General features: G+C 34.5%; 2 protein-coding genes across 10 annotated transcripts in view; one reads left to right on the top strand and one right to left on the bottom strand.

Annotated features, from left to right (window-relative positions):
• Nucleotides 1-2,525, top strand: part of LOC124947191 (interaptin) — a 20,125-nt gene extending 17,600 nt beyond the window's left edge. For 6 of the 7 annotated variants that reach the window (XM_047488997.1, XM_047488999.1, XM_047488995.1 and 3 more), the window contains 6 exons: nucleotides 1-162; nucleotides 250-474; nucleotides 613-816; nucleotides 891-1,122; nucleotides 1,320-1,343; nucleotides 1,649-2,525. The exon at nucleotides 1-162 is cut by the window's left edge and continues 126 nt beyond it. In XM_047488997.1, coding sequence (XP_047344953.1) covers nucleotides 1-162; nucleotides 250-474; nucleotides 613-816; nucleotides 891-1,122; nucleotides 1,320-1,343; nucleotides 1,649-1,860 — 1,059 coding nt within the window. In that variant the 3' untranslated portion in view covers nucleotides 1,861-2,525. The remainder of the gene's footprint in view (nucleotides 163-249; nucleotides 475-612; nucleotides 817-890; nucleotides 1,123-1,319; nucleotides 1,344-1,648) is intronic. The other variant, XM_047488996.1, reaches the window with a different exon arrangement.
• LOC124947194 (LIM/homeobox protein Lhx3) overlaps nucleotides 2,322-17,500 on the bottom strand; it is a 34,680-nt gene continuing 19,501 nt past the window's right edge. The window contains exons 2-8 of one of the 3 annotated variants that reach the window (XM_047489005.1): nucleotides 10,342-10,789; nucleotides 9,989-10,163; nucleotides 9,627-9,838; nucleotides 9,189-9,381; nucleotides 7,873-8,039; nucleotides 6,429-6,644; nucleotides 2,322-6,300 (exon numbers count right to left, since the gene is read on the bottom strand). In XM_047489005.1, coding sequence (XP_047344961.1) covers nucleotides 6,122-6,300; nucleotides 6,429-6,644; nucleotides 7,873-8,039; nucleotides 9,189-9,381; nucleotides 9,627-9,838; nucleotides 9,989-10,163; nucleotides 10,342-10,573 — 1,374 coding nt within the window. In that variant the 5' untranslated portion in view covers nucleotides 10,574-10,789 and the 3' untranslated portion in view covers nucleotides 2,322-6,121. The remainder of the gene's footprint in view (nucleotides 6,301-6,428; nucleotides 6,645-7,872; nucleotides 8,040-9,188; nucleotides 9,382-9,626; nucleotides 9,839-9,988; nucleotides 10,164-10,341; nucleotides 10,790-17,500) is intronic. The other 2 variants (XM_047489003.1, XM_047489004.1) reach the window with 2 other exon arrangements.

A 17,500-nucleotide genomic window follows, 5' to 3' on the forward strand; every position in this document is an offset into this window, starting at 1 on the left:
CAGAACAGTATACGTAAAGGACAATTGGAAAAGAAAATAGCCGATGTGGAGAGTATGGTAGCTGAAATGACTAAACAAAAAGCTGAACTCTTGCAGTATAAAGAAAACACGGAAAAGAAGACAGCGGAAATGTTAATGGCACTTAAGAGAGAAAACGAACGAGTAATTAATGCCTTGTTTTTTATTTTAATTAAATTTAGATTTCAATAATCTAATTATATTGTAATCATTTTTATATACATGTTTTAGTTGAGATCAAAAATCAGAACGATGGAAGAGGACAACGAAACTGCCAAAGTGAAAATATCAGCCTTGACAAAAGAATTAGATCATCTTACTCTTTTACACAGTCAAATTCTCGTCGAAAATACGAAATTAACTAACGAGAAATTAAGACTTGAACAAGAAGTACGAAAAACCGATAACAGATACGATATGGCTGTTCGTTTAATGCAAGATAAATTTAATAAAGAGGTATACGCTTATCGAATTATTTATTATTTTCATCATGACTTTTCTTTTTTGTTTTTTTTTTTTTGGTTTTTTTTTTTTTTTTTTTTTTTTTTTTTTAAGTAATCAACATAACACATATGGAATTTTCTTTTTGCACAGATCTCAGATTTGAATCAAATCAATGATTCGCATAGAGCAAGAATGGAAGAACTCGAAGCTACTAATAAAGAACTACGAAGACACGTTGCTGTTTGTGAAACTAGCGATTCAGCGCCAAGTTCAAGTGGTGTTTCTTCTATACCAACAGAAAGCACATTGAAACAAACATGCGAAGATATTATTCAAGAATATCAAACCTATAATGTAAGTATTTACAAATGTCAATGAGTCTTTTAATAAAAGAATCATTGATGAATCATTTTTTGTAATTATTACAGCCTTCGCAATATTGGCAACCAATAAATTATCAAACTCTCGGTGGACGGAGTAAATCTAGTTGTTCACCTGACTTAGGCATTGAAAGTGATGCAGCAGTTACCACAGTAAGACCACTACAAGATACTTTAAAGATTACCGAATCAATGACTAATTTACTCAGCGATGATGACAACGGTAATAGAAATACTGCTGTTCGAGAGGTAGACAGCGATAGTCCATTGCCAATCGAAGGTACGTTTAAATTTATTAGATTTTATCTTTGAGATTTTATACTCTTTCACATAGTAATATTGCTCATTCATATATATGTATATACATACTTATATAGATAAATATATATAAGTATGTATGTATGTCTGGTATGTATGTATGTATGTATGTATGTATGTAACAACTTCTTCACTAATTATATCTTATTGCTTTTATAGCAATTTTAGCTGGACATAAATATAGTATGTATCTCAGATAAACAATTTAATTGTTGTGCTTTGTTGTAGTCTATTTAATTTAGATAAAAGTTAGCGATCAGTGCTTATTTCTTTTCGTATTTTTAGCACTTTATATATTTTTAGTCAATGATTTAATACCATTCAGAATATACTATTTTTGCTTATATTAAAAAAAAAAACAAAAAAAAAAAAAAACAAAAAATGTTATGCAACGTGAAAATCTGTTCGCTTACCACGTTTATGAGCTCATTTGTAATGAAAAATTTGAATTATAATTAGTAATATTTTTTTATTGATGAATCTCATAGGTCTTGATGAAATAGAAGCACTCAAGCAAGAAAATGAAATGCTGAAACGGAGGTTAATGAAAACGAGAAGAGCCCTGGAAGATACGTTTCAACATTTATCGACCTCGAACAAAAACAAGAAAAATGTTGAAAAGGCAATCACTAAACAACTGATGATTACTAAAAGTATACTAAAGAAAACGAGAACGTACGATGAACCATTGGAGAACTAAAGAAAAATAAATATGAAAACCAAAATAAATTTAATATGTCTGTAGAAGAGAACGCAGATACAAAATGGACAAGGTTTTACTTAACCAATTTGCGTTAATCTTCAAATTGTCCACCACGCATCGTCCAGTTTTTATTGTTACGTATTTTTTAATCCAACTGTTATACTATTCTACAGACTGTTGTTATTTTTTTTAAACGAAACATTTCGAAGTGACACGTATAATGTTACGAGTACTAATAACAGCGATATTCTATCATTGTAATTTTTGTAAAACAAAAGAAAAAAAAAATATTTTCTTACTACAACGAAATGTTTTGGAAAAGAAACGAGAATGAAACCATTTTTGTGCTTTTTAAAATACGCGACTGTATAATACAATATTTGTATATACTTATGGAGAAAGATTGCACGCAAAACATTGTATAAATCCTTTTTGATTTATACGTGCGTTAGTGACAGTTCTTTCTCCCTCTCTCTTTTTTTTTTTTTTTTTTTTTCATTTTCTTTCCTATAGAGTAAGTTCTTGATTATGAACTTATTCTTCAATTAATTATTTTATCGATTATATGAAATCACACTCGCGAGTTTAAAGGTGTGCATCATTATACGGCATCTGTACATAGTCTTCATAAATAAAGTGCCATTAATATTTGCGGTTTGAAATATGCTCTTTTTTTTTTTTTCGTTATTTAGACGCATTTATTCCTATTCTTTATTTTTATTTTTCCTTACACAGAAAATATTATACTAAATTTTTAATTTATGGACAAATGCTTCGTCTAGATCGCGCTTCATTACCGAAACGACATTGGTATACGAATAAAATACGAATTAACATAGATTATGATAAATTTTTATTATCACTTGATGACTAGATAATAATATAAAGATCCGTAATAACCGATTTCGGTGAAGTTGCGAACTGCTGCGATAATCACACGCATATTTTTGTCCGTCAAGTTCGGTGAGGAGCACAAAATCAGTTTTTTTTTCTTTTTTTTTTTTTTTTTTCTTTTTTTTTCTTTCTTCATATTGTACAACATTTCACTCTTTCTTAGTCGTTTAATACATCTTTCTTAACGCTTTTTCTTCGCTTCTTTCCTCATGATAATTGAATTTGTAGGCAAAATGATTAGGAAGAGGGGTATACATATATACAATTCTACAGTGACACTTTTTCAGTAGCACGCTGCTATATATGATCAAGAACTGTAATCAAAATCTGATGGCAATTACGTGATGAGTGTGTATTTTTTTTTCTTTTTTTCGTTTTTCCTTTTTTTTCCCCTTAGAAATCGAATAAGACGAACCAAAAACAATTATTTTACGTACAATCGTACAATTACGTATAATCTCAGTTTGATTTTTCGAGGTCGATTGATCGTTCCATGAATTCCTACTTATATTCTGAATATATCTGTCTTTTCTGAAATTAGATATCTTATCTTGTTCGAGTTAACCGCAGATAGATTCACGATTCTTATATATTTTAATCTATATATCAAATATAATACGTATATAAATATAATACGTAATATAAATATACTATGTACGTATGTAGAACATCGAATGTGTTACTTGCGATTAATACGCACAACAGTGTTTTAGAGAGCCGATGTTAAAAAAAAAAAAAAAAAAAAAAAAAAAAAGAAAAAAAAACAAAAATGAAAGAATTCATTGAGCAAAAATTTTATGCAAGAGATACGAATCGATAAAGATTCAGTTTCGATTACAGTTCCCGCATGTAATATACGCGATTATATGCTTCATTTAATGATACGAGATGCACGTAGAATTATCATCGATAAACTTGTAGAAAATCCGATGATGGTGCGGAAAGAGATCCCTTTTATTTTATTTTATTTTCTTTTTCTTTTTTTGTTTTTTTTTTTCCTTTGATTCGCAACATTATCGCACCTTATCTATGTGCACAATAAAATTCATCTGTGTACTTTTATTTTTGTTCATTCTTTTTCTCTATCTCCCTTTGTTTCTTTGTTTTCTTCGAAGAACGCGTATAAAATTTGAAATAAACCAGAAGGAACGAAAAGTTGTTTATATCATTCGCCGGATTTTATTTTTCGATATTATTCATTATCGATCGAAACCAGAACAATTATTTTGATCATGTACATATTTTCGATTTTCAGTTTCTATAAACTAATTGCAATTTTGATTATCACGATTTGTTCAATCTGTTTTGTTCCAGTATGATCGATCGATCGTAAATTTTTGCGAACAAGTAAAATTTGATTTTATTACAAGTATCAACGAAGGGATCTGCATTATCGACTCTTGTATTTATGATTTAGATACTTAGAAAATAATAACTTTGATCATGGAATATATCCTTTGTACTATTTTATGTAAATGAAATGACTAAACGTTCTAACTTTTGAAAAGTGTAAACGATTAAGAGATAATCCGTATGGTGAAATAATTGTGCTCATTGATTCTCAGAAAAGTATATCTTTTGTAAAACACATATCTTCACCTACGAATCGTGTTTTACTTTTGATTACAAATTCTCATTAGAATTAATACTTCATTTGTTAATCGGACATCGATTTATAATATTTATCTTTTAAAGAAAATTATTGATCATTTATATGACACTCGTACGAAGATAACTATAGTTTTCTTCTGAATTTAATCTTCTAGAATTTGTAATCAATGTGTCTTTTTGAAACGCAGTAAGAATATTTCAATTATTTCTGCTTGAAACATTTCATAGAAAAAAATCAAATTACTAGCCCCATGTCAATTAGAAATTTGGGCAAAAGATTCAATTAAAAATTTATCACTTATACGGAACACACGATATTAAATATAACAACTAAACAGATACTTCGGGGGAAATAAAGACGTATCTATTAAGAAATGGTATCTATAAGTAAAAGTATCGATCGTTTTCTATCTTGATAAAAATATTGAATGTTAAAATATCTTTCAAAATAGACAGATTACCAGAAGATATAAATTTTTTTTTTTCTAATTATGTCGTTAAACAGAAAGAAAATATTCCATAATATATTTGGACTATTCCATTCAAATAGTCACAAAATATGGCTACGCGAGTTTTCTTTCTCTTTCAAGTTTATGAGACTCCGAGCTACGCAAGAATTTCCACGAAAGCTGACTTCGATAGTTATACACGATCAATACCTTGAAAGAGCTACCGGCTCGATAACGATAGATAAATAGATACGTCCGTGCATGTTCGTGTACGTTACTTACGCGACAATTCATCGATGCTGGAATTTCCAGATTACATCTCCCGAAATATTACGCCGAAATTCATTTATCACGAGTTAAATTTAATACACTCGCGATGAGTCGCCTTTGATTTCCGTCGTGTTGTCATTAGATCGTACGTGATTGGTGGTAGGGACGCTTCACTTTTTCGCATTTGTTTGAATGGAAAAAACCAACGTTAAAACGTCTTAAGATAGAGTTTGATTGATCATGAGAGAGTCAAGCTATAGATCGTTAAGATTTCGTACTTGAATTCCATTTGTTTTTTCTTTCTTTTCTTTTTCAAGTACTTCATCGTTCGATACTCTTACATTTTTATATTTTACATATAAATAATACTTATATGACGTCAAATATACACACGAAATAAGAGAACGTCGATCGCGATTATTACGATAAGATTCATTACTGTCTTTCATTATAGAAATCTTTCAATTATTGGCGCGAGAAAGAACGGTGCATTCATAAAATTTTTTCATCGTTCATGCGATGCTTTCGAATAGACCGAAGTCACGAATATATTTTGAAGTCTCGATTGAAACAAAGTCATAATAGTATCAAATAAATAATTACAATGATACCGAATTACCGATAATAAATTTTCGTTTAAATTACTATCATCACCCAAAATTTATATTCGATTTACTGTATTACTCGAGCGTCTTTCTTGAATTCATTTCGTAATTTTCAAACCGTTCTGTTTTTCAATTTCGCGCCTTTTTTTTTTTTATTACCCTTTCGTTTCGAGGCAATATAGAATTTGTACATAAATGAATTCGAATAAATCGCAACGCGTAGTTACTTGTCGTAAGTACATTGACATAAATGTGTAATCGGCTAGAACGACGATGACGACGACAACAACGACGACCCTAACGGAAGAGATCCGAGGACACGTGATTCTTCTCATTTGTAATAATCTCAAGGAGAGTCTGTCGTCAGGTAAGTGTTCCGTAGCGTTGCATTATTTTAGACGGTATTCGATTTCGTTCGGCTTTGGCGGGTTATGTGGCGTAATGTGAGTGGTGATGAGCGTGCGAGGGTGGCTCTCCAAGCCAGGAATCCGGTGAGGGTGGAAAGTCGGGGTAACCACCGCCGCCACCACCACCGCCACCACCACCACCCCCACTCGATTCGTTGCTAAGATCCGATGCAGGTCCTGGTACCATACCTCCTGGACCTCCTGTAAAGAACATTCGATGGCTTTTTAAAAATCTTTTTCGATATATCACCAAATTCATATTAATTAAACGTTAGAATAGAAAGATTTATTTATTTTTTTTTTTTAATTGATTTTTATTAATTTCTTACCGAGAGTAGTGTATACTGAAAGACCTGCATCCGGTGGGTATGGAAATTGTGGTGGTAAGGACGGCGATCTGGATGTCGATAGATAAGGTGGTGTCGTTGCACCTAAATAACTACGAGGTGGTCCACCGCTACCACTATTTCCACCACCACCTGGACTCGCACCTTCTCCGTCCAATCCCATATTCACGACCGTTCCGTAACTATCGTTACTCAAATCTAAAAAAACAAGATATTTGTTACGAATAAGTACCTACATGTATACCTACGTGTTGTTTTTTTTTTTTTTACCAGTAGATCGACATTAATAATACTATATTAAGAAATTAAAGATACGCAGTTATCTGAAGTGAGCGTAAATGAGTGACCGAATCAAACAGAAGGCATTAGTCGTGAAGATAGAAAAGATAAAACTTGTCTAGCATGATTAGTCTTGGCGATAATAATTCTACTCGTCCGAATAATACCCCGACGTTCGGCTTATGAAAGATCGAGGGAAGATAAGCCGTGCCTCTAGATCGAAGATAATTCTTGTCCTAGTAGGAATGCACGTGTCACCAATTTCGTTTCCACTTTCGCGACGTGACAAACATGAAAGAAGCGTTCTCTGACACGTTGAATTGAGAATGGATTGTTTTATGAATTATTAACGAATCTTCGTGCTTGGACGCTTTATAATGACTCGTTTAAATTTTATAAACTTCTCTCAGCCTTTAATCGTCGATCCCTTTGATCATTTTTTTGGCAATGTCCTTGCCTAGATGAATTCATTATATATACGTATTTATATATATATATATATATATATATATATATATATATATATTTCATTTTTCTGTTACATGTATAATAAAGATGATAATAATAATAATAATAATAATAATAATAATAATAATAATAATAATAATAATAATAATAATAATAATAAACTGATAACATATTTATATATTATATCTATTCGAAAGAAAAATTTCTTTACTCGAACAATGACATCGATTTCAAATCGGTCTTTTAAATATTTAACAAAAAACTTTTGCGTAGGCCTTTTTAACGAAGAACTTTGCGTAGGGCTTACAGCTAATGGGGGATATAAATTTAAGGATAATCCGCAATCTTCCCAAAATCTCAGGTATAGCAAGCCAGCAGTTAGCCTTTGCGATCTCCTGAATATTTGACGAAGATCGTCCTCTCTTCCCTTGTAGGTACCTTGCGAGCGATAAAGCGATTGCGGAGATGGAGTTTCGTGAGACTCGTTTTCTTCAACGAGACTCGTCTTTCGCATGGGACGAAGAAACGACTCTTTTTCGAAAGAACTTACGTAATTCGCGCGTTTTCGCGGGTATACATATCTACATATACGATATATATATATTTCTTTTTTTTTCAAACTTTTTTTCAAACATAGATCTACGAACAACGAAGAGGAATACATTAATTGTTTACATACCGTGATGGCCGAAGGTCGAATCCAAATCAACTTTAAGTTCGTCCTTGTCGAGTAATTTGTCATGCCTAGGTGAATGTCCACCAGCACTTGTCCCTTTCATACTTCGAAAATACTGCGACCATCTTGTCCTACCGGCGTCCTTCTTCAGTCTCTTCTCCTTTGCTCTCCTTAACACGAATGATTCATTCTATTCCGATCTTGTATGTTTGTATATAATTTTTTATCGATGATAAAGAAAAAATAAAAGAATATATAACAGCGGATAGGATCGCTGCACTCCGGTAGTAGAATGAGTAAGCGATTATTTTTTTTCTACGATTATTATCTAAAACTCGACGGATTGAACAATCGGCACGCGTAGAAAACTTTTATAAGTTCGAATCTCGTCTTATCGGCTTATCGATCACGACGTCGATCTTAGAAAGTTGCAGAAGTTACTACTTTGCAACATTTCTCTCGATATTCTTCTCGAGATTTCTTCGAGTACAAAGCGATAGAGACATAAAAGAGGTGAGATAAAATAATATTCTTTGATAAATAGTTACCTACTTTTGTTACTTTGTACCGTGGTATCGCGCACATGTATTTGAAGCGATAATAAGAATAGGCGTAAGAGAGATAGTTCTAGGATTAAAGAAATTTTCAAACGATTATTTTTTTTTTTCGTTTCTTTTCTTTTCTTTCCTTTTTTTTCCCTCTTTTCTTATTTTTCTTTCTTCCATCAATCTTCGTAGATACTATTTAAAGGAATATCATATCGCGTACGTGATCGATCATTTTCTATAGAGATTATTATTGTCAATATTCTCTCGAAAAGTTAATGAATCTGAAGCATTTAATTTTAACTGTGGTCTCACGATTGGTCTTGCCTTAAAAAGGGCTTCGGAAACCTTACCGGTTTATACGGAATTCTTACGAGTTCCCAGCATCTCGCAATTACTCATCTGCCTTGGCTTCACTTAAATTTATCTCCGGACGAAGGTTCGCCCTTTTCTCTCAATGAACGATTTTAGTTGTATTTGTAAATTGATACTTTTTCCTCGCTGTTTTAGAATTAAGTACACTAGAAAATTTTGTCGAATCTATACGTTTTTCAAAACAAATAATCCTAATTTTATTGTAGTATGAGTTCTATCGTAAACTATCGTAAACATTGAGAAACTTATCTTGAAAATACTTAACTAACCTGATTTACATCATGCGAATAATACACGAGTCGTATTTTATTGATGCTATATATATTATCAATGGAGATATTTTTCCGTGTTTATTTTTCTTATAAAATATATATATATGTTTAGAAATCTTATTCATACCTGTTTTGAAACCACACCTGGACGACACGCATATCCAGACCTGTGTCCTGCGAGAGCTGTTCTCGAACATGTCTCGCTGGTTTTGGACTGGTATTGTACGCCAATTTCAAGGTCTCCAATTGTTTCGCCGTGATCGTCGTTCGCGGCCTCTTGTTCGGTTGATCTCCATCGATGCTACCGCCGTCGGCCAGCTCTAAAATTCGTTGCGAGTATTTTCGTAATCCTCTGACACATTTAATTGTTATTATTGATATTAATGCGACGACAAAATTTGGAAATATTTTATTGGACGTTTAAACATCGCTTAGAACATTTAATTAATTTACGAGGATATCCGTCAAAACGAATAAAAAAAAGTAACCAATCGAGTTCTCTCCGGGTATATATATCTTAATTTCTACCTGCTGTTTCAATTTATTCTTCAGACAATTTAATTACCTTTTGCCTTTGCCTGTTCGTAGTCCGGCTTGCAGACGAGTTTTCTATCCTCCATGAGGTAAAATTCATCCCCGGTGTCCAATTGTCGCGAGCAGAGTGCGCAGGAGAAACACGTCAGATGATACACCAACTCCTGCGCTCTCCTTACCACTTGCGATGGTGCCAACCCTTGGCCGCAGCCCGCGCATTTCGTCCCAAAACGCCTGCCACACCAACAACATACAACATTTTCACATTACATTCACACGTAAATGACAAGACTCTACACGGCTCTTTTTTCTTTATTTTCGTTTCTATTTTGATTTAACGAGAGAACGACGAGGAGAAGAGCGATAAAATTTGTAACGATCATTGGTGCTTACTTGAAGAAATCGTCCTTGCAAAAGACATGGCCGTTTCTCGCGAAGCATTTGTCAGTTAGTCTTGCTCCACAATCTCGACAGGTCAGACATCTCGCGTGCCAACACCTTTCTAGGACCTTCAACACATACCTATCCAAGATTGCTTCCTGGCAACCACCACATTTCGGTATCGAGGCTGCAACGAAAAAGAATAATTAGAATTAACGATCATTCTTTATTTAAAAAAAAAAAAAAAAAAAAAAAAAAAAAAAAAAAAAAAAAAAAAAAAAAGAAAAAATCGAACAGAACAATGGATAGAACAGAATAATAGAGATTCGTCAAGCGTGAACCTGCGAGAGAAATTGTTCACTTACAATAGAGAATCTCCGGAATATGCGGGGGCAAGCCGAGATCGACGGCAGGTTGATCGAGAGGGTGCATATCGTGGCAAATGGTATTATCAGTGATGTTGTTACCAGTGTTGCGTCGATGCTGAGACTCCGGGCTACTTTGCGGCGGAGTGAGCATCTCCTCGCGAGCTCGCTGGTAAATCCCTTCCAGCGGCAGAGTCTCACGACTCAACATCTCGAAGCTTATCATAGTCATTGCGCTTAAGAAACGCGTCACAATAATTCCCCTTGCACGTAACTCATCTCGAGAAGTAAGAGAACGAGATATAAAGTATGATCGAGAGTGTTCTCTTTTATCACATCACTGGACTCTGGTCCAATGTTATTATATCGCTATATGTTGATCGTTAGCACAAAGTATTCACACTTGTTTGAATAATGAACTATGTCCGTTGTCACTCTGATAGTCTTTCTATACTCACGAATAAAAAGGAAAATATAAAGAAAGAAATAAGCCGCTCGGTAACGTGCGAAATAAACTGTGAAAGATCAGAGAATGAAGAGGAGAAAAAAAAAAGTAACGATGGAAATAAAAAGAAAGAGAAAAGGAGATGGATAGATAGATAGACAGAAAGGAGAGAGAGAGAGAGAGAGAGAGAGAGAGAGAGAGAGAAAGAAATAGGAGCGACAGAATGGAAAGCACGGATGACAAGACGGTTGCAGGCACACGACTGCTCTGTCGACTGTAGCGTTGCTCGTGCGCACGTGACATGCGTGGGTGTGGCGGGTCACTGGTGGGGCAAGTGTCAGGGTGATTGGGTGTGGTTTCTACCCATACCACCTCGCTTCCGGTACCGATTGGAGGAAACTTTTACCGCCTCCAATATGGCGTACAAGCTGGACATCGTATTTGACGGGGGTTGCTTACAACCACCCTGACGACTCTTCTTACCCTCGTTGGCACCCCTCGAAGAACGGTGGATAAAAACAAAGGACTACAAATTTTGGCGACGGCGATATAAACCCGGACACACGTTCCCGAGAAAGTTTCTCTTCGTATTCATCGACGTTTTTCCTCGGATACGAGAATACTAGGTTTTAGCGCTTAGCGATATTCTCGCTTTGTTGAATACGTGCTAAGTTTACTAAGAAAACTTTTTGATAATTTCACTCTCTTATCGAATAAATATTACAAATTGTATCGTCAAATTTTATTACATTATTTCGTTAAACAATTTTCCATGACAAGTTATGCTTTCTTGCATATTTATTATTTTAATACGAATAATAGTCACATGAATTTTCTCTTTTTCTTATTCTCTTTATCTTTAACAAATCTGTCCTTTATTTATTTTTTTTTTCCCTATTCACAAAATAAAGACAGGAGTATTCCGTTTCAGATAGCTTGTATTTGTTCGTTAATATCCATTCATCTTTTGAACCACGCCTAAGATACCTATGCATTCATCGGAATCGTCGCGTAAAAGAATTCTCGAGCTTTCCCTTAGGAACTACCTTTGGTATAAGGGATTGTCGGTGATTCGGGAAGGAACGTAGAATATCGGAGGAAGGCGAAACGGTGGTATTGGTGGATGCTTGTGGTAGTAAGCTGACTCGACGAAGGGGATTGTGGAGAGTACAAAAAGAACTGAGCGAAATTAAGAACGACCATGCTGCTGCTTCTGCTTCTCCTACTACTGGTGAGGTCGCCATTTTATAATCTTAGTCGTGATCATTCGTGTATATATTCCTTTTCATTCCTTTTCTCTCTCTCCCTCTCTTTCTCTCTCTCTCTCTCTCTCTCTCTCTCTCTCTCTCTTTTTCTCTCCCTCCATCTCTCTCAATATCTTTTTTCTCTCTGTCTCTGTCTTTTCCTCAACACTAGACGCAAGTGTACTCTCCTTCTTTTTTTCTTTTTCTCTAGGCGAATGCATACACCGTCTCATCTTGGATATCCACGATCACGCAGGAGATATCCAAGGCGTTTCTAGATCTCTTTTCCCTTTACTGGCTCACCTTTATTTCGTCTTTCTCTTTTTACTCGAAAAAAAATTCTAACTCCATCGCTAAAATATGGATTTTCCGAATGTATATCTTTTTTCCCTCTCTTTCTCTTTCTTTCTCTTTTACTCATTCACCCTCTCTTTCTTTCTCTCTCTCTCTCTCTTTCTTTCACGTACCTTCATAAAGGCAAATTAAATATTCTTAATAAATCAATCAGAAATATTATATAGATATAGGTGTACCTATTGGATTTTTATTTTTTTTTTTTTTCAATAATAAAAAATATTGAAACTCTTCAATGAGATCAATAAGAAAAAATATCGATTATAGGAAACGTCAAGTCATATCCATTTATTTGACCTTCGAAAAAATAAATCGACTTGATATCCAACGCGCCATAAAGCTCGTGCTCTTTTCTTGAACGTTCATCCGTATAATCGTGCTCGTTAACAAAAAAATAGCTGGCAAACTCAGCAACGATGGTGATCAATGAATGGACATCAACCTTAATGCACCCTAAAGCACGTTGAATTTTCCACCTCGTGTCCGCGGGCAACAGATGGTCCACCATTTTGCATACATATCGTTGATCCTGTTAAATCTATCGCTTATATGTCACTTTCGTTGCGGCTAACAGGGATGAATGCATCGACGAAAAAGTCAGTCGTTTGTACTTTTAGTATAACTACCTACTATACTTTTCGACGAAACCGGTCATGCTTATTTTGTGGCAACGAGGAAGCCTAATCGATACCCATATTCGGTAACTATAAATCATCGCTTTCTTTATATTATATTTCTTTATATTCTTTTTCGATTATACGATAATCATGCGTTTTCTTAGAACACGAAGAACATACGATTATAATTATTATCATATGGTTATTATTATCATTTATCTTAGATCGACAGATCGAAAATTTTTAAAGTTTGATTTAAAAATATATTTTTAGAAATTTTTCGAAGATCATCGAAATTTTTCGTTCATACTTTCTTCTCAAATCTTTGATTATCTTTAAGAAAGGAGCAAGATCAATAATCTCTTCAGGATGATTTCCTATTTTCCGTTTGGATCTTTTTCTAAGCTCCTTGCATTTGTATCGTCGAGATTGTTGAAAGGGAAAATCAAGATGTCCGCTTTTTACGCTTTTATTTTCGATAGATCTCTTTCTTTCTCTCTCTCTCTCTTTCTCTCTTTCTCTCATTCTCTCTTTCTCTCTTTCTCTTTCTCTCTCTCGTCAGGATGGAGAAGCTATTCAGGGAGTGTCTCTGCGATTGCGCGGCTTGCTAATTTCCGTGGGCGTCCTCCTCGGCCTTCGATCACGCGAATCCACCCTTCGTCGGTTCCGCTGCACATGTCGACACGCCTCCAGGAGTCGTTCGTAAGCGTAAAAAGCATCGCCAACGGGGGGTGTAGAGGGTTTTCACGGCTTGGCAAGGGTAGATGCCGCGTTTGGGCTCACCTCGGGGGCTTGTGCCGAGCGGATGAGCCACGAAAAAAAAAAAAAAAAAAAAAGATAAAGAAAAAAAAGAAGAGAAAGAAAAAAACAGGAGAGAAACAAGAAGAGAACTCAAGCTACACGGTCTGCTACTCTGGAATAACATCCCCTTTGGCACCCTTGACCTAACAAATTATGACATTTATTATTTATTTTTACTATTCATCCTTCTTCATGCTGGACCTCGTAAATATCTTTCCGAAGGGATAAGTACGAAGGACACGAAGGCGTAATGTTTTTTTTTTTCACATTTAAAAAAATAATCATTTTTACAAAAGAAAATACAGAACTCCTGTTTATAAATATAATGTTCGTGAAACTTTTGATTAGTAAACGAAAATAGAGATAAATACTATAGGATATACAATATTTCTTCTAAAATTTCATAAAATATTAATCGAATATAACTATGTATGTATAATCGAATTTGCAGCGGACAAATGCTCTCTGTATCTATTTCTCTTACTCTCACATTCTATGAACATTTTCATAACGTTAACGGGTAATATATTATATCACCCTTGCCATGCGTAAAAGGTTATGAATATATGCCATCTATTTGAACCATTTATGCATATGGTTTTCCATTGGTGAACCCCTCCGTGCTATTCTATAAACGTATATATATATATATATATATATATATATATATATATATCACTAATGAAATTAATATTCGACAAGTGCAATTGCGAAACCCTTAAAATTCATCCCACGAAGCCAAAGTAATCTAAACGGAACTACTGGATTTTTTAGGGATTTTTGAAACTCAGAACGATACGAATGAAAGAGGCGAATGGCTATATCAATTCGTTTATTTTAGTCGAGAGATACGGTCAAAGTAGATAATAATTTGAATGTAAAATATCGAAGCGAAAAGCGAGTAATTAATTGTACGAGAGTTATTCTACGATAATCATCAAATAACAATCAATATCTCTCTGGTCTTTCTTTAACAATATTTTTTATAAATATTATGGATTTCCTAGCATCAAGTGCAATAATCGGAGCGTAAGCCAATGTGCCAGATGTGCCATTGTGACATGGAATTCTATGAGTGCCAATGGGGGTGAAAGGAGGAGTAAAAGAAAGAACTAGAAAATAAGAGGAAAGAAAAAGGGAGAGAGAGAGAGAGAGAGAGAGAAAAAGAGAGACTGAATTTTGCGCGGGTGTATCGTCACGGTAGGCTACGTCGTCCCTTCTCTCTTCCATTTCGACTTTGAGTCTATGCAAACCCCCATGTAACTTGCGTACAACACCCCCATGGAAAGCCCCTTGCGAAATTCACAAAGCTCGATGACAGGACCCTCCTATTGTCGTTTTGGTTCTGGCCGAGATCTCGAATAGTTAAATGGGCTTAAACGATGCACGTACGTATGCATATATATATATATATATATATATATATATCCCTATATATATGTACATACATATATATATATGTACGGATATTCTTTCTATGTAGACCTGCTAGTAAGTATACGCACGAGCGCACTCGTGATTATGTAGTAAAGAGTAATAAAGCTTTTCAAGCTACGTTTTTCTCTTTTCTAAACAAAACGAGTGATAATCAAAGGTAATACGATCCCCAGGGATTCACCCGGCTGCTGCTGCTGCTGCTGGTTGCTGTTCATTGTCCTTGCGTAATGCTCCTTTTCCCCCTCCCCTTCGGCCCCTCTTCCAGGCAGTTCGATATATCAGTCAAGAAATCAAAAAGTTGAATATGACTGAAAACCTCCGGGGGAATGTCTCGCGATATTTTGAGTAAAAGAAGAAAATAGAATAAGAAAAAGAAGAAGAAATAGAAGAAGATGTAAAAGAACTCGAAGAAAAGCGTACAATGTCGTGTCAGTTGTTGTTTTTCCTTCAATCGTTTTTATTCTGTATCTTTCGACGATGGACGAATAGAAAAGCATTTACTCATTAAGAATCTATTTATCAGCTTTTAATATTTATTGTTGAAAATATGATTTAAAAAAGATCGTTTTGAGAGAAGGCTTAATTATTATCTTTATTTTTCCTTTTTTCTTTCCTTTTTCATTTTTTCTTTTTTTTTTTTTTTTTCTACATTTACAATATTTTTTTGTCCGAAGATATACACACATATCTGCATACATATGTTCGTATGCATATAATTGCGTAACGTGAGAGGGAGATGATTTTAACATTGTAATAGACTTTGACAATATAATAAAATTAATATTAAATCCTTGTATTATTATATCGTTTAAATGGCAGCAAAGTGAAGTTAATAATTATGTCTGTAGGAATACCTTTATTCATTACTTTACTATGACCCCAGAAAGATTGTAGAACGAAAACGAGTCGTAAATAAAACGTTTGTACGGTGGTGGTGGCAATAAAAATAAATCCGACGTGTCTAGCCGTGGACGTTAATAAATCTAATATCTTCCGACCGATAAAACGAGATGAGCCAGTTCACTTTTTCCGCCCCTTTTTCTCTCAACTGTTTTCAGGGAGCGAACATTTGGATGGGTCGCGTAACCATACGAAAAATCATCGTGAATTGTGCAAATAAGTATAAAATGCAGACAATGTGTCCGTGGAGCCGAATAACGTACGAAGAGGATCAAACTGGGACTGAAATCTTTTCGACAGAATTGTTTTCTCTCTCTCTCTCTCTCTCTCTCTCTCTCTTTCTTTCTTTCACTTTCTTTCTCTTTCTTTCTCTTTCTTTTTTTGTCTTAGTTCTTTCAAATTAAACAGCCCAATATTTGAAGACATACGTTAATAATTCTTTTTTGTATACTGATGTTCTATCCTTTAACACTTCTTATTTTTATCAACTTACACATTTTTTGCAATATAAAAAGGAAAAAGAAAGGGTCGATAATAATCAATAGAAATTGACGAGAGATTCATGATCGATATATCTAAGTTCAAGAAGCACTTCAGACTACTAAATCCTACGTGCTTATTGAGTCATCAAAGTAAAGCAGCTTGGTAACTATGGCATCGAAGCAAGTAGAATGCCACCTAAATGGGGCTCTCCTCGAGGATGGATGATGGTTCCTCCTCGGTTGCATTATTTATGCGTAACGCCCATTGCGTGTCCTGCATATCCATACGCACTGGCTTGCACATATGGGGACATTAGCTAGACCATTAACCATTTTATCCACATGCTGGTGCTTCTATCCTGGAAACTTGGAGTTAATCACGAGTGGCTTTCGCACTTTCTACATTATGCATACGCTTGCTTTATGACCTTGAATCGTATGAATTTAAGGGTGGAACTTTATAAATCACTCATATACTTCATTTCATATATGTATAAATTTACACATATATATATATTTACATGCATACACATAGTATTATCAGTGGATACAAAAATATTGACATTTAACAAAAATATTCAAAAGAATTCAGACGACAAAGAAAAACCTTTTTTGAAAAAGTGAATGAAACAGAAGCTTATAATCGATGTGATTCCATTTTTATTTACAATTTAACCTTAACATAAATACACGTAGAACCAACAGAAAAACGTGTCCGCTTAGCCCACTTCCTTCTTCCCGCGTGCTGTCACGAAAGATACGTAGGTCGGAGAAGGAGCGGTCACGAGTGTCTATCTACGTAGTGAACACGTGCGTGTGTTAGTGTTACGTAGCTACGGAAGGCAGATAACTACGCACACTACATTCTCAGGATATGTA

The sequence above is a fragment of the Vespa velutina genome, chromosome 2 (assembly GCF_912470025.1).
Source record: "Vespa velutina chromosome 2, iVesVel2.1, whole genome shotgun sequence".
In the NCBI taxonomy this organism is placed as follows: domain Eukaryota; kingdom Metazoa; phylum Arthropoda; class Insecta; order Hymenoptera; family Vespidae; genus Vespa; species Vespa velutina.